Raw genomic sequence first — 14,345 nt, forward strand, 5'->3', positions numbered from 1 at the left:
TTAGCTACAATGATATGATTAAATTTAATATTTGCATCATGAACTATGCAAAAATATGTTAGGTAAATTATGCAAAAGGTCAATCTCAAAGTTTGTTGGATTACTATAAGCCAAATTTGTTTAGTAAAAAAAATAAATAAATCAGGCTTTGAAGATGAATGTTGTTGCAAAAAAGTTAAAAATCACTAGCAGTTTAGAGAAGACTTGGGACATCCAAATTGCGCAAATCTTTATGCTATGACAATAAAAAATGATATTTAGATTCTAAACGTTCCCAAGAACCCCTATCCTAGATGCTTTAAAATACCTAACGAGTTCAACAAATTTGAAAGATGAAAAGAGAATTTTATTTAAATGGTTAGCTATACACTTTAAAGATGGGGAATGTAATTTGCCTTTATCAATAATCATGGAAGAAGGGCCAAGAACGATTATTAGTATAGTCCTTCCAAATTATCAGCAGCAAACTTAATTAAAAATTTAAAGTCTAAGAAAATGTACGAGCATGATACCATGAACTATATTCTTTTCATGCGATATGTATGTATAAATCCTATATCTAATATTGTAAATTAACATTTAAATACAAAATAGTTTGCAACTATAAACATACAATTTATACTCCATTGAACACATTATTGTATTCTAAACTATTTAAAGTCATTGTAATTTTTTTTTTGTCGATACGATAGCTTCCTATATTATGGGGAGGGAGAGGGTCTGAAGAAGTCCTATGATAAATCGAAGGACTGAACCACCACCGGGTCAGACGATGCATTACACACTTGTCTGAATTTTTTAAGCAAGGCCACATTTAATTATGACAAATTGATGGGAGATAAGATTTTTTATCAAACCGAGCCTCCTTAATGTATTGGTGGTCTCTGGTGACGTCTGAGGCAGTTGTACGGACGATGGACGCAGTAAACATAACTAGAAGTCTAGAAGTACTGCTGTAACAGTAGTAGTGTACATGAACAAAAAGGTCAAAATAAGAGTCCCAAATGAATAATTAAAAAAAGTTCCTGCGTAAACGGTGCGCTGTCTCCCTCTTCACCCTCCAACAGCTCCCCTTCTCTCTTTATTTTTCATTTTTCCTCTCTATCAATTATTCCTGAATTCCCATTTCAAACCAATTTCTTCATTGTCAGCTCCTTTTTCTTCTCCTTTCCTTCCCAGAAGGAGCTCGCGTCTCTTCCCTTCCCCCTCTTCTCTCTCTAGATCTGACGTATATTCCTTGTCCGACGTCGTTTGGAGGCCCCCAAGCTCCCGATCCTAAGGTGATTTTCTCTATTTGTTGTTGCAATTCGATCAATTATATTTAATTTGTTAGCTATTTAGATCGCTGATTTCTTCCACCCCCTTTTTTTTTTCATTGGATCCCATTGTCATAGTTCTCCGCGAGATCCATTTGGTTTGGGCATATATATTGCAAGTAGCTACGGTATTGATTTTTGTTGATCGATATTGCAAGTAGCTTCATTTTTTTTTCGAAATATTAGGGTTTTGTTTGCTTTTTTTTTTGTCCCTAGATCATGCGTTTATTTATTTTCTTTAAGTTTTTGATCCGTTGTCTTTTCTTGTTTAATTTTAGAAGTGATGATATTGATTCTTGAAAATTTAGTTTAATACTAATAATCTTGGAAGAATCTTTGGATAGTAGAAGAAATTGGAAGTAAGAGTTTGATAAATGTGATCGACGTTTGCTTACTGAGTGAATATTAGTGCAATTGGAGCAATATAAAATTGTTTTGATTATTGAATATCTTCCTCTTCTTTCTGGTGAAAGAAATTGGGTTTTGGATTATTGTTTCCAGTTTGAAATGTGTATTTAACTATGGATACATTGTTAGTTTGGTTCATTGTAATTTGCTTTGTTTATGATTCTATTTGATTTTGTATATTGCTTTGATGGAGAAGTATATTCGCATGGTTACAAGTGAACAACTTTCATTTCTTTCAGGAAAAAGTGAGAAAGATCCAAACTTTTCTTCAGAAAGGGATTTGCCACCAAAGCTGAAGTTGAAATGAAGAAGGCCTTTGATCAAACTGTCCGGGACATGTGAGCTTTATTTTGAACAGACTATCTTTATTTGTGTTCATCACTATTTGTTTTAGGTGTTGTATAATGCTGTTTAGATGTAAGATTGATCTGTTGGTTTGAGATTTCTCTTCCACTATGATATTGAGCATGCTGATTGATCTGTGTGATTTCTATGTGTTGCAGTAAGAGGGAGGTGAATAAGAAAGTTCTTAAGGTCCCTTCAATAGAACAAAAGGTAACTTGACTATCTTTTGAGCTACGTGGCAAGCTGAGAAGTTTTCTGTGCATCTTGATTTGTGTATTGCATACTCATTACTTAAATGAAGACTATTGGTTTGATAACCTTGTGATTGGTTATAGAAATTGCTACTTAAGTTTATGGGAGTTTTCTTTTTCATGATTGTAGTCATGGAATACATGGACTCTCTGCTTTCTTCCTGTATATGTTTCTCTTTTGTTTAAGCTGTAAAATTGATAGTTGTAACTGTTAATTTTTATTCTTTTTTCATTGAAGTTTGTGAATCTGGAAAATAACCTTTTAATTTTTCATAACTGCCATTTGTACAACCATATGCAACTCAGTCAAAGTAAAAGAAAAAACTTTATCACTTATGAACTTGTAACCAAGAAATTTTCTTTGGTTCTTGTATCTTTCAGGTGCTTGATGCTACCAGCAATGAGCCATGGGGTCCTCATGGAACACTTCTTGCTGATATTGCTCAGGCTTCCAGAAATTAGTAAGATTAGATTATCATCCTTTTTCATTGGATGATATTCAGTCAACAGTTACCATTCTAATTTGCATTTCCTTTTCGACAGTCATGAGTACCAAATGATTATGTCCGTTATCTGGAAGCGTATCAATGATACTGGTAAAAACTGGCGGCATGTCTACAAGGTACCTATTAGTCGGGATGTGTTTTTGCAGTTCAATGTCTTTGGAAGGTTCATGTCTTGCGGATGCCAAATGCATCTGGATAGCATAGCTTGAGTTTGTCTTTAGTCTACTGTGGGTTCGACCTCCACTCCCTAAGGGATGTTGCTGCATTAAGTTCCTATTGATTCTGTGGAGTCAGATCAATTCTCAATGCTTTTTTTATTCTCTGGATTTGGAACTCAAGAATCTAATTTTATGTTCAGGCTTTGACAGTTTTGGAGTACTTGGTCGCCCATGGGTCAGAGCGTGTGATAGATGAGATCAGAGAACATGCCTATCAAATACAGGTGAATTTCTTGTCATTTTGGTCCAGAGACTGCAGCTGTAATATGTTATCCAGATCATTGTGGTGAGAGTTTTTTGACCTCTATTACATGATGTTATTCCTCATTTTCTCTTGTACTAGACACTATCCGATTTTCAATATATCGATTCTAGCGGGAAGGATCAAGGCAGCAATGTCAGAAAGAAATCTCAGAGTCTTGTAGTTCTGGTAAATGATAAGGATAGAATACAAGAAGCTCGACAGAAAGCTGCTGCAAACAGGGAGAAGTAAGTATTAGTTGCATATTTCTGGTAACTTAAACAAAAATAGAAATGTTAGTCTTTCTTGCCTTAAATTTTAATTTAGTTTTCCCACCACCAATTCCTTATACAGGAATACTGATAGTTTTTGATGAGTTCTTCTGATCTAAACTCTTATTATCTAATATTCCTTTTGGTTTTATGGGGAGAAAGTCTTACCTTTTTTTATCTCGTAATGAGGTAGCAGTTTGCTTGTCAAGGAGAGCAGATAATATTCGAATAAGCGAGATCTGGAGAGAAGAATAAGATGTGACAGACTTTATTCTTGTTTAATCCAAAATTGTTTATCCTTGCTTGTTATTTCTGTGCTAGCCTTGGTTGTAGTTTTCAAATTTCTGTTAACTGAATTTATTGTACATGCTAAGATTGGTGGATGCCTCCTGAAACTTTCTGAAAACAGAAACTTTTTGCTCAAAGTATAGCTTGTGAATCGGTTTTTAAGTTCCTGGCCTAAGTAGTGGTATTTTATTAGGTACCGTAACACGTCAGCAGGAGGTATGTATCGGCCTGGTTCATATTCAAGTGCAGGAGGATATGGTGAAAGGTATGATGATGATCGGTATGATGGCCGATATGGAAACAGAGATGAAGAGCGGAATGGATACGGGAGAGAGAGAGAATGGGGTTCTAGAGATGATGACCGATATGGTAGGTATGGGGACCCATATGGCCGTGATGGGGACAGGTACAGCAGAGATGATGACCGCTCTAGCCGAGATGGCTACAGGGATGATGATTATCGTGGAAGAAGTCGAAGTGTTGATGATTATCAATATGGCTCCAGGAGCAGAAGCTCTGACAGAGATCGTGACCGCGCTTATGAAGAAGATGGTCAATATTCTTCCAGGTTTGTCTACTCTTGGTTTCGTTAGTTATGCTAACATAACAAGTGATTTATTTTTTTAATTACCCTTATCATTATGTATTTCTTGGTTTAGTATTTCCCCTAGGGAGCAGAACTAATTAATATAAAATCCATGTTTGCGCATAATGGATTTGTTTATCTAAAATGGAAGTTTGTGAAGGAAAAATGGTCCCTTGCTTGTATGTTAAAAGTCTTTGCTAGATGAAACTTACTACCTTCTCTCCACTCTGGCATTTGTCTCACTTTGAATTTCTCAAACGGTGCATGTTTGTTGACAGTCTTTTCCTTATTCATATTTATGCCAAAACTAAGTTCTTCTGAATTAAATTTAAGGGGCCTTTTGAATGAGATTATTACAATTACTTGACTAGCATATGTGTAACTTGCATTATTAATGCATGAATCTTTGCACCCCTGGATGCATTTAGCTGCTTTCCTTCATTGCTTAGTCTCTTGTTTTTCTTTTCTTCTCCTTGCCCTTTTGTTCCTTTTATTGGTGGTCCATAAGATATAACTAAAAGTCAACTTCTCTGATAGCAGAGGAAATGGTGCCAGGCCAGATGATCAGTCTCAGGATGGAAGGTAATGGTACTAACCAGCAAAAATGTGTGAGAATCTAGTTGTTTTCATGAAGTCCGAGTTCATTCTTCTCTCTTTGATTATGTTTTAAATTCAGTTATGGTGGAAGGCATCTCGAGAGGAAATATTCTGAGCAAAACCTTAGCGCTCCTCCTAGTTATGAGGAGGCTGTCAGTGTTGGGCGCAGCCCTACCCATAGTGACCGGTGAGTCCATGCTTTCTTAATCCTTGATTTAATTCGAATTGGATAACTGTTATGGTCCTAATGTCTTAATTGCCCAAAGGGATGGAGAAATTCCTTCGGCAGCTGCACCTAAATCATCTTCTCCGCCTGCAAGTGTGATGCCGAATCAACCAGCCAATAATCTTCCTCCACAGCCTGCCCCTGCTTCACCTCCGCCACCACCTTCAGTTACTGATCAGAAGCAAGATGATGGTTTTGATGAGTTTGATCCTCGTGGCTCATTTTCAGGTAAACTGTTCAGATAGGATACAATTGCAGCATCCATGTCTTTAAGTCGATGGCAGTTACTTTATCTAAACTTCTCTAGTTTTCATGAATTGTTTGTTAATTTATTTGCTTGCAAAGAATCTCTATGTAAAAAGAATCAGATTAATCTTTTTTAGTTTGATTTCTCTTAGGATTGTGCTATTGTGGCTGATCAAGGAGTTAAGGAGTACTGATTTCTTAGGATACATATATTTCTTTAGATTAAAACTATCCGAAGGTAGTTTTTTCTGCATTTAGGCATTTCACTATTTGGGTGACTGTTAGATCTTCCTTGTCAAGTATGCCTTTAATAATGAGCAATAAGAGATGCACTTATTAAAATACATTTTCATGTACCTGACAATTTCCTTCATTGATTAGGCTATGACAGTGTATTTCCAGACAGTTCTTATGTTCTTAGATTGCACATTATCGGGTCTTGCTCTAAGGCAATAAATTCAAATTATTAGAAATTGTTGTTGTACATTATTATGCATTCTGGCCCAGTGCATTTTTTCCTTCTTCTTTTTGTCTAAATGCTTGTGTACTGTGATTTTTTTTAATAGAAATTGACATCATATATTACTATGCATTCTGGTCTGGTGCATTTTTCCTTCATCTTTTTGTCTAAATGCTTGCGCATAGTGATTGTTTAGCTGGAATGAATTGTTTAAGGAAAATTTGTACTTTTAAGTAGTCTTCCAGAATTGCACTCTACTACTAAATCCTTGCATGGATGGGAAAAGAAGGAAAAGTGAAATTCAAAATGTAATCTGCAGAAGTGTTTCCCAAACCCAGTCTGTTCTTATAACAATTTTATTTTTGCTTGTAAATTGGAGTATTTGACTATTTGTCTTTTATATAAGAGAAGGATTTAACTCTTCTTTTGGGTTATTTGTTTATTTTCTGTAGCAGCTGCTCCAACTACATCAAATGTCACTGTTCCAACTGGTGGTGGTGGTGCAGAACTGGACTTGCTTGGCTCCTTGTCTGATTCATTTTCTGCCAACTCATTGGCTCTTGTGCCAACTACTGCTTTTGCTGCAACTACTGAAGATATGCATGTAAACCCTGGATCTGGGCCCACTTTTGTGGCACCTACATCAGCATCATCCGTCTCTAATCAGGTAGTTGTATTAGTTAGAACTGCTGTACCCTCTTTGAGACTTTACCGGGTCATACTATGTCCAGTTGGTCAATAATAGAGCCAATTAGTCAAACTGTTGGCCTAGTTTATGAATTTTTTGAGGGGCACAAAAACTGATATTTGGCATCTTTAGCGACTAAGCTTGTTTCCAGTTAGGCCTCATCAGACCTTGAATTTTTGTGGATTTGGTTTAACCAAAATGTGGGCTTGAAGAACATTTTAGTCACTTTCTAAAATTTGTCAAAATGAGGTCTAGCATTATTTGTCAGTATCATCCACAAGTCTTTAATCTAAAAAGGTGCCTTCTTTGCAGGCATTTGATGATCCTTTTGGTGATGGCCCATTTAAGGCTATGGCTTCCAGTGATGATTTACCTGCTCAGCCCCAAAATGTTGCTCCGACTTTTGCTACTACCGCAAACCAAAGTACAGAACAACCTCAGCTTGTTCCGGAGAAGACACAGCCTATTAATAACTTTGGAGGCTCATTTCCTGTTGGTTCCAACATGCAATATTCTCCCCAGGAGTTGTCCACTTCTAATCAGGACATTGACATATTAGCAGATATCCTCCCTCCAACTGGTCCTCAACCTGTTGCAAACCCAGAGACAGCGTATACAACTCCAACTGGACAACCTTCTTTCACGGCAGGTTTTCCTCCTCAAATCAGCCAAACTGCATCACAAGCTGGTTTCCCACCTCAAACTGGTCCAGGTGTGCCACAAACAAATCTCCAAGTTCAACCGGGGCAGGTGGCATCACTGACAAGTTATCCTGCTCTACCTGGCCAACCTTCAATGCAATCAGGTTTTCCCGTTCAGTCTGGTCAACTCGTTCCACAGTCAAATTTTCTTGCTCAGACACCTCAATCTGGTCAACCTGCACTCGTTGCTGGTTTTCAACCTCAGATGGGTGCTTCTCCACAGCAAAATCCTAATTCCTACGGGAATTATAATCCACAACTGGGATCTGCCATTCCAGTTGCCATGCAGATGTCTACACAGCAGAATTCTATGAACTTCCCTTCACAATTGGGTTCTGCTGCCCCCGTGTCCTCACAAGCATCATCTCAATCTCTGCAATTTCAATCAACTACCTCTCTGGTCTCGCAACCTGTGCTTTCAGTGTCAACAGGGTCTGCTGCTGCGGCTCCTCAACCAGCAAAAGATAAGTTTGAGACGAAATCTACCGTTTGGGCTGATACCCTTAGCCGTGGGCTGGTCAATTTGAATATTTCTGGACGTAAGTTCTCATAATGTCTCCTGGTATTTTTGCATGTGACATGGATTAAAACTTGTTTGAACTTGATTTTTTACATCACTACATGTTTTTGGTTGGTTTGCAGCTAAGACAAATCCTTTAGCTGATATTGGAGTTGATTTTGAGGCCATAAATCGCAAGGAAAAGAGGATGGAAAAACCTACAACTGCTCCTGCGGTATCAAATATTACAATGGGCAAAGCAATGGGTTCGGGTTCTGGTATTGGACGTGCTGGTGCAGGTGCACTCAGGGCCCCACCAAACACAATGATGGGTTCAGGTATGGGTATGGGTATGGGTGGTGGGCTAGGCCCTGGTATTGGCATGGGAGGTTATGGATCAGTCAACCAACCAATGGGAGGTGGTATGGGAATGAATATGCCCATGGGAATGAACATGGGTATGGGGCAAGGTGGCCAGATGCAACGGCCAATGGGATTTGCTCCTGGATCTAATGTCCCTGGGGGCTATAATCCCATGATGGGAATGGGTAATTATGGTCAACAACCGTATGGTGGTGGCTACCGGTAAATTTTCATGTACCGCCAATGAGATATAGGGTATATAGTAAAAGAGCATGTTTTGTATAAGATCAGAAGTTCAGCCACGGTACAACTATTGATTCTGGAACTGCATTTGAAGTTCAAAGCTATATTGTTGGCATTCACCTTGTAATTTTTCTGGATAGTGCAGTGTAACATATATGTTTATTCATTCTCAACAGTATCAGTAGATTGTTTCTCAGCTCTGATACTATTTTTTGGATTACAATGGAGTTGCTTAGGTCCAACGGTCGTTTAGATGTTGTGATATGTATACCGAGGACAACCTTCTCAGGTTGTTAAGAACATCTCATTTTGATATAATTTTGTGACTTTCCGATTGAGTTTGTAAACTCGCGAACAATAAAATTCACATTCATCCCAATTCATTTTAATGCACTGTGTTTTCTGATCAAGATCATGGTGTATTTGGTAGGATTTTAGTAATTTCTTCCTCCGACTTAACGTGCTTTTGCCTGTTAGCCCAGCGTATTAATTAGTTGTATATTGGCATGAAATGTACATCACTCAATGATTGTTTCAGTCTGGGAGTTGATATTCACTTGTAGGAGAAAAAGGAGGAAAAGGGGTAATAGAATGGAACGTCTGGTACGAGAAAAATGTTATTTGTTGACAACAGCCTTTACCAAGATCGTCATGCGTGGAAAAAGCCAGTCATAGCAGTCAGATGTGTACATATATATAGGATGCATGCATGTTGTTTCACTGGTTCATGTTCCATTGTTCATTTTAAACTTTGGAGTCTGGACTTGGCTAGGTGCAGTTATGTAATTTACAAGAACTAGTATACGTTTGGACAGAGAGCTTTTTTTAAAAAAAAAAATTTTCTTGAAAGCTTTTTTTTAGTCAAAATAAGTACTGCATATTAAGATAAGCAAACACAGAATTTTTCCCCTTTTTTTTTAGTAAAAAATAGCTGAGGTTGAATACTTCGTAGAGAATTATCACTCACTGATACATTTTATGCCCCACATACTGCCCACAACCTTTTATTACAATTTACAAGCACCATACACTAGCCCAAGCTAACTCAAAAGACTTCATGACTAGCTCCCAGTTTATCCTGTACTTTTGAATGCCTCTCCAAAAATTAACTACATATCTAGTCCGGTAATAAGACCAGATAAAGCCATACAGCGTCTGGTAAGGCCAGCCTCAACAGATTACCAGCAAAGGTGCAACAAAATGTAACATCCAATCCAGCTCTTAACAAGACCTCTAAATCAACAAAGATTGGGATTGAAGCTTTTAATCCCTCTTCTACGGCATTTGGGCTTCAACAAAGATTGAGCCCTCAAGCCATCTCCAACACCAGCTCAGCTCATGCTTTTTCAATGTTAAGCCAGAAAAAGGTTGATTTAGGTATTCAGCCATCAGAGAGAGAGACAGAGAATTCATCCAGTACAACACGTCTAAGACCACAAAGATGGAATCTCAATATCCATATTCGCCAACATAACAAAAATTTTGATGTGACCGAACAACAATAAAAGTATTACAGTTATAAACCAAAAAGAAACGGAACCGGGAAACAAAGAGAGCACGAAATATTCATCTACTCAGACATCGTACAAGCCAACATCAACAATTTGCTATCTTTAACCTCAATCTCGCCTACCTGTGAATCAACAAGCATTGAGTGAATCTAAGAACCAGCCATCAATATTTTTATAAGCAACCTCAGAAAAAGAAATTGAGAGGAAAGATCTGAACCTTTTAGGCATGTTAAAAACTAATCACTCATTCAAAAAGATTGCAGTGGGATTTCCAGGGGAGGGTGGATTCTGCCTCAGAAGTGAGGCATGAGGGCCAGCCCTTTGAATGACACCAGGGTCCTCTGCAGACAAAATCTGCACATTATCAAGACCTAACTGCCGCCTAATCAGGTCTGAATTTGTCCTGAGGACCTCAATCTCACCAAAAGGCAGCTTCAGGTCCAATGCTTGAATGCCGACTGCCATAACCTCATCCTTCTTGAACCTCAGAAAGGGCATGCAAAGCTTCTGTATTTGTTTAAAGTTACCTTCCTGCCCAATAGCACTTCTCTGCAATTCAGATATTACCTCCTGATCAGGAGCAAATTTGCAGGTAACACTATCATAATTTCTCTGGAGTATGATTAAACATTCCTTCTTCCATCCATCATACTGCTCATTCACAAATATCAGGCCAGTGTTTGGCTTATTCTGACTGTTTAATATGTTTGCATTGCCTTTCTTTGAACCAGAAACCTGCTTCTGCAACAGCTTCCTCATTGAGACTATTGAGTCTTGCAAATACTTATTTGCCTTTTTGAGGACAAGATCTGGAAAATCAGCTTCAGGCAATCCAGCTTTTATTACAAACCCTTCCTTCTTCAGAATTTCCCTCCAAACATGTTCAGAATAGTGTGGGCAGATCGGAGCAATAAGCCGAGTTTGAACATCCATAAAGCGCCATAATAGACTGCGGTTCATACCTTCAACACCACAGGAGAGCCGGTATTCATCTCTGGCAGCCTGAAGATCATAGAAGCCTGTTTTTAAAGCTTCGCGGAACATGTAATCACCATAATTCTTCTCTGTCATCTTCACAGCAATATTTATTTCATTATCAAATACTTTATCTGCGTATGTAGAAGGTGGACCGCTTCTCAAAGAATCTTCTGCAGCAAGAACCTCTTGCATCCATGATAACTCCTTTGTGAGACGTAAGATTGCAGCATTAGCTGTGTCAAAGACAAAGTTGGCGTCATCCATGCCATCACCAGCATCAGCAAGTGAAAATCTTGTAGCATCAGCTGAAAACTCTTCAATAGCTTGGCGGAGTGTCCTAAAGTTTCCAGTGGACTTGGACATCTTTTCAGAATTCAGCATTATGTGTCCATTGCATCTAAAACCACGAGGCCAAAGATTTGTGGGAAAGATTGCAGTATGATTATAGATGCAAAAAGTAAGATGATTCTGAATGAGATCCTTTCCAGAAACCCTTAGATCAAATGGATACCAATACTCAAACTCTTGCTTCATCTGATTAAGAAGAGAAGAAGATATATCTGAAGACTTAGGATACGGACCACCACAAAATACGAAATCCCACACCTCATCAGTCAGCTGCTCTGGCTTTAATGAGGAAGTATCATTACCATACATATCCCCTTTCTGCAACAGATGACATACAGTATAGTATGCCATATATATAGTGGAATCTGACAAAGACTCCACGAGAAAGTCCTCATCCCAAGGAATACGAGTCCCAAGTCCAAAATTACGTGAACAAGCCCACTGATTCAGCCAGCTCAAAGTATGCTCAAAACCATGCCGTGTCTCATCCGAGTAAAGATTCATGTTCGCCAAGCACTCCTCTGCTAATTTCTTCCATTCTTGTTCTCCATAAATGATGTACCACTGATCAGTCAAAGCAACAACACACTCATCCCCTGACCTTGACATGACCTTCTTTTCCGGCTCGCTGTAGCTCACTGCTTCATTACTCTCAAGAAGCTTGCTCCTGATCAAACTCTTTGCTTCTTGGACCTTCATTCCTGCATAATTGCCGACAATCATAGTACCCTCATAGAAACCACCCTTGTAGATTATTTTCTTGGCCTCATCAAGCTTTTCTCTCTCATTCTGACTTTTTATTTTTTTCTCTATACAAATTCTCTCAGCAGATTTATCTCCAAAGTCTGGATGGTTGATTATAGGTATTATCTCAAAAGGTAAAACCCACTCGTCCTTTACCCCAAACTTAGCTCTAAAAGCTGGCTTTGACTTCAAGTCCTGGAGTGCCATGTAATCATCGGGTGAATCACTAGGCACGCTGGTAACAATCCCAGTACCTTTTTCAGTGAGAACTGAGAGCATTGGCAAAGCGTATATCATGTCATTGAAAGCCAATGGAGACCTCAGTGGTAGCCCAATGATATCTTGTCCCGTCAATTCAACTAAACAGGTTGGCTGCTCTGCGATACGTGACAATCTCTGATATGCCAAATTAAGTGCTGCCCTCCTGGTTAAGATGAAAACCTCAGTGTCACTTATTTCAAATGCACCATATTTCCCCTCTGGCAGAACCCAGGCATTTGTTTGTCCATACATGGTTTCTGGCCTCAAAGTAGCAGCAGCAAGGTAAACTTTCTTACCTTCCAAGACACTCATCTTTGCAGGAAAAGGTGGGACAACCTCCATCTTGATCAGGGTGTACTCCTGTGGAAGAACACCTTCACCTGATGCACGATCATGATCGGCACATGGCTGACCATCTAGGGGAGAGTAAATGGTATATCTTAAATCTTTTACAATTTTCTCCATTGCTTTTAATTTCCTAAACTGCCAGCGCACAAACGAATCAAAATATGCATTCATATCAGTAGTTATAAATGTTCTCCTCCAATCGCATCCCAAGCCGAATGACTTCAAATCCTCAACAGCAAGGGGTGGGAAAAATGTCAACCAGTGATAAGGGTTCGTGAACTTTGCGATTTCTTCATCAGTCAGACCATAGCTCTGCATTATCTCCCACTGAAACTTGGCCCCACCAGATTTAGCAACAGCCTTTGACTTCTTCCCCTTAAATTTACCACCAGGTGCAGTCTGATTCCCTTCATTTTCAGCTTCAGGTTTCACTTCTGGCTCAGCAGTCTCCTCTTTTACAACAGGAAATATTGGTGGGTTCCCAAACCCATCAATTTCCCTTAAAAGTTTATCTGCTGATGCCTTGATGGGCATGCCAGTACAATGAAAAGCAAATGGCAACAAGACATTTGCACCCCTCAACCTATGATAAGCAGCAGCAAATTCAAGCTTCGAGAGGGAAAAAGCATGACCAAGGTGCAAATATCCATTCATGTATGGGAAAGGAAAGTTCCCGAAAAACTTTTCCCCAGGTTTCGGCACAGATTCTTTGGGATCAGCCCTGAACACATCACCTTCAGCCCACCACTTCTGGACCTCAGATTCAATCCCCAAGAGCTTGTCTCGGCGAGCAAAGCTTTTCCCACTTTCCTCAGCCATTATATTACTAGCAACGCTACAGAAACTGCACATAACAAATAGGACACATTAAAAAAAAATTCCCACATCTGCAAAGGTACATACTTCATCTGGAATTACTTCACAAAATTGTAAATCCTCAAAAAAAAAAGGACCCAAATTCAGCAAAACTTGGAAGCCTAGCTCCTCTAGATAAAACATAAAAAAAAAAACAAGTAAATGAGAGGGCTTGATATTTCCTTTCACAATTAATTAATGAAAGCAATATCAAATCCATATTAACCATCAAAAGAAAGCCCAAAAAGTATATGCATCAGCGGTTAAAAAATAACAATACAAAGATAACCAAAACTAATAAGAAAAGACAACATCTTCGAGAGCATAGATAACACGTCTAGACCTAGACTAAGCAAGAAATTTATCAGTTATTTACAAGTACAGCTTCAGTTACAGAAAATTTCTTATTCGGGAAAACTATTTAAAGCAAGCGAGATTTGAATGGTACCTTAGTTTCTTGAAACTTAATCCGGAAAGATTGTATCTTGTTGAAAGCTTGCCCTGCTGCAAAGAGTGTCTCAAGGTGTGAGTCGCCACTATCGTCGGCGTGGAGGAAGAGAGTGCGGTGAGGAAGGAAAAGGTGAACGAAAGAAATATGGAGGGATTTAGGTTTGTGGAAGTCAAAGAGAAATTAGCAAGTCAAACTGTGAAGGATTCCAAAATTTGTTTTTTTAAAAAAATAATAATAATAAAGGGAATATGAAAATAAAAACCCGGTTCTGTCTTCTCTTGGTTGGCACGGCCACGGACCACGGTTCCGAATCACCTGTTGGCCGTTACATGTTTGGAAGCCGCTAATTCTGACCCTAGTGAGAGTTGGCGACGGTTTTAGCGACGATTATGAAA

General features: G+C 38.7%; 2 protein-coding genes across 6 annotated transcripts; one reads left to right on the top strand and one right to left on the bottom strand.

The window, feature by feature from the left end:
- Positions 1-1,051: 1,051 nt before the first annotated feature.
- On the top strand, positions 1,052-8,864 carry LOC113764768 (clathrin interactor EPSIN 2-like). Of its 4 annotated transcripts, none has more exons than XM_027308750.1 (14): positions 1,052-1,280; positions 1,964-2,062; positions 2,228-2,279; positions 2,702-2,781; positions 2,864-2,942; positions 3,185-3,268; positions 3,388-3,533; positions 4,039-4,413; positions 4,969-5,013; positions 5,108-5,215; positions 5,295-5,482; positions 6,413-6,630; positions 6,961-7,888; positions 7,992-8,864. In XM_027308750.1, exons 2-14 carry the CDS (start codon positions 2,028-2,030, stop codon positions 8,435-8,437), a joined length of 2,784 nt encoding a protein of 927 aa, XP_027164551.1. In that variant the 5' UTR covers positions 1,052-1,280; positions 1,964-2,027; the 3' UTR covers positions 8,438-8,864. The 4 variants fall into 4 exon arrangements, with proteins under 4 accessions (XP_027164551.1, XP_027164553.1, XP_027164554.1 ...); XM_027308752.1 differs by having other exon boundaries at positions 6,413-6,627; XM_027308753.1 differs by having other exon boundaries at positions 6,416-6,630.
- A 781-nt stretch (positions 8,865-9,645) lies between these two features.
- Positions 9,646-14,103, bottom strand: LOC113766893 (leucine--tRNA ligase, cytoplasmic). Of its 2 annotated transcripts, XM_027311057.1 has the most exons (3): positions 13,948-14,103; positions 10,183-13,488; positions 9,646-10,087 (listed from the first exon to the last, which is right to left on the bottom strand). In XM_027311057.1, the coding sequence occupies exon 2, from the start codon at positions 13,461-13,463 to the stop codon at positions 10,206-10,208; it is 3,258 nt and encodes a 1,085-aa protein (XP_027166858.1). In that variant the 5' UTR covers positions 13,464-13,488; positions 13,948-14,103; the 3' UTR covers positions 9,646-10,087; positions 10,183-10,205. The 2 variants fall into 2 exon arrangements, with proteins under 2 accessions (XP_027166858.1, XP_027166857.1); XM_027311056.1 differs by having other exon boundaries at positions 9,646-13,488; positions 13,948-14,030.
- Between the last annotated feature and the right edge of the window lie 242 nt (positions 14,104-14,345).

This window comes from Coffea eugenioides, chromosome 3, assembly GCF_003713205.1.
Source record: "Coffea eugenioides isolate CCC68of chromosome 3, Ceug_1.0, whole genome shotgun sequence".
NCBI lineage: Eukaryota > Viridiplantae > Streptophyta > Magnoliopsida > Gentianales > Rubiaceae > Coffea > Coffea eugenioides.

Bases quoted from the DNA above. Each gene is read 5' to 3' on its own strand.
- LOC113766893 (XM_027311057.1), bottom strand. From the start codon at position 13,463: ATGGCTGAGGAAAGTGGGAAAAGCTTTGCTCGCCGAGACAAGCTCTTG.
- LOC113764768 (XM_027308750.1), top strand. From the start codon at position 2,028: ATGAAGAAGGCCTTTGATCAAACTGTCCGGGACAT. The intron at 5,483-6,412 runs GTAAACTGTTCA...TATTTTCTGTAG, and splicing joins TCCTCGTGGCTCATTTTCAG to CAGCTGCTCCAACTACATCA. The intron at 6,631-6,960 runs GTTGTATTAGTT...CCTTCTTTGCAG, and splicing joins CATCCGTCTCTAATCAGGTA to GCATTTGATGATCCTTTTGG.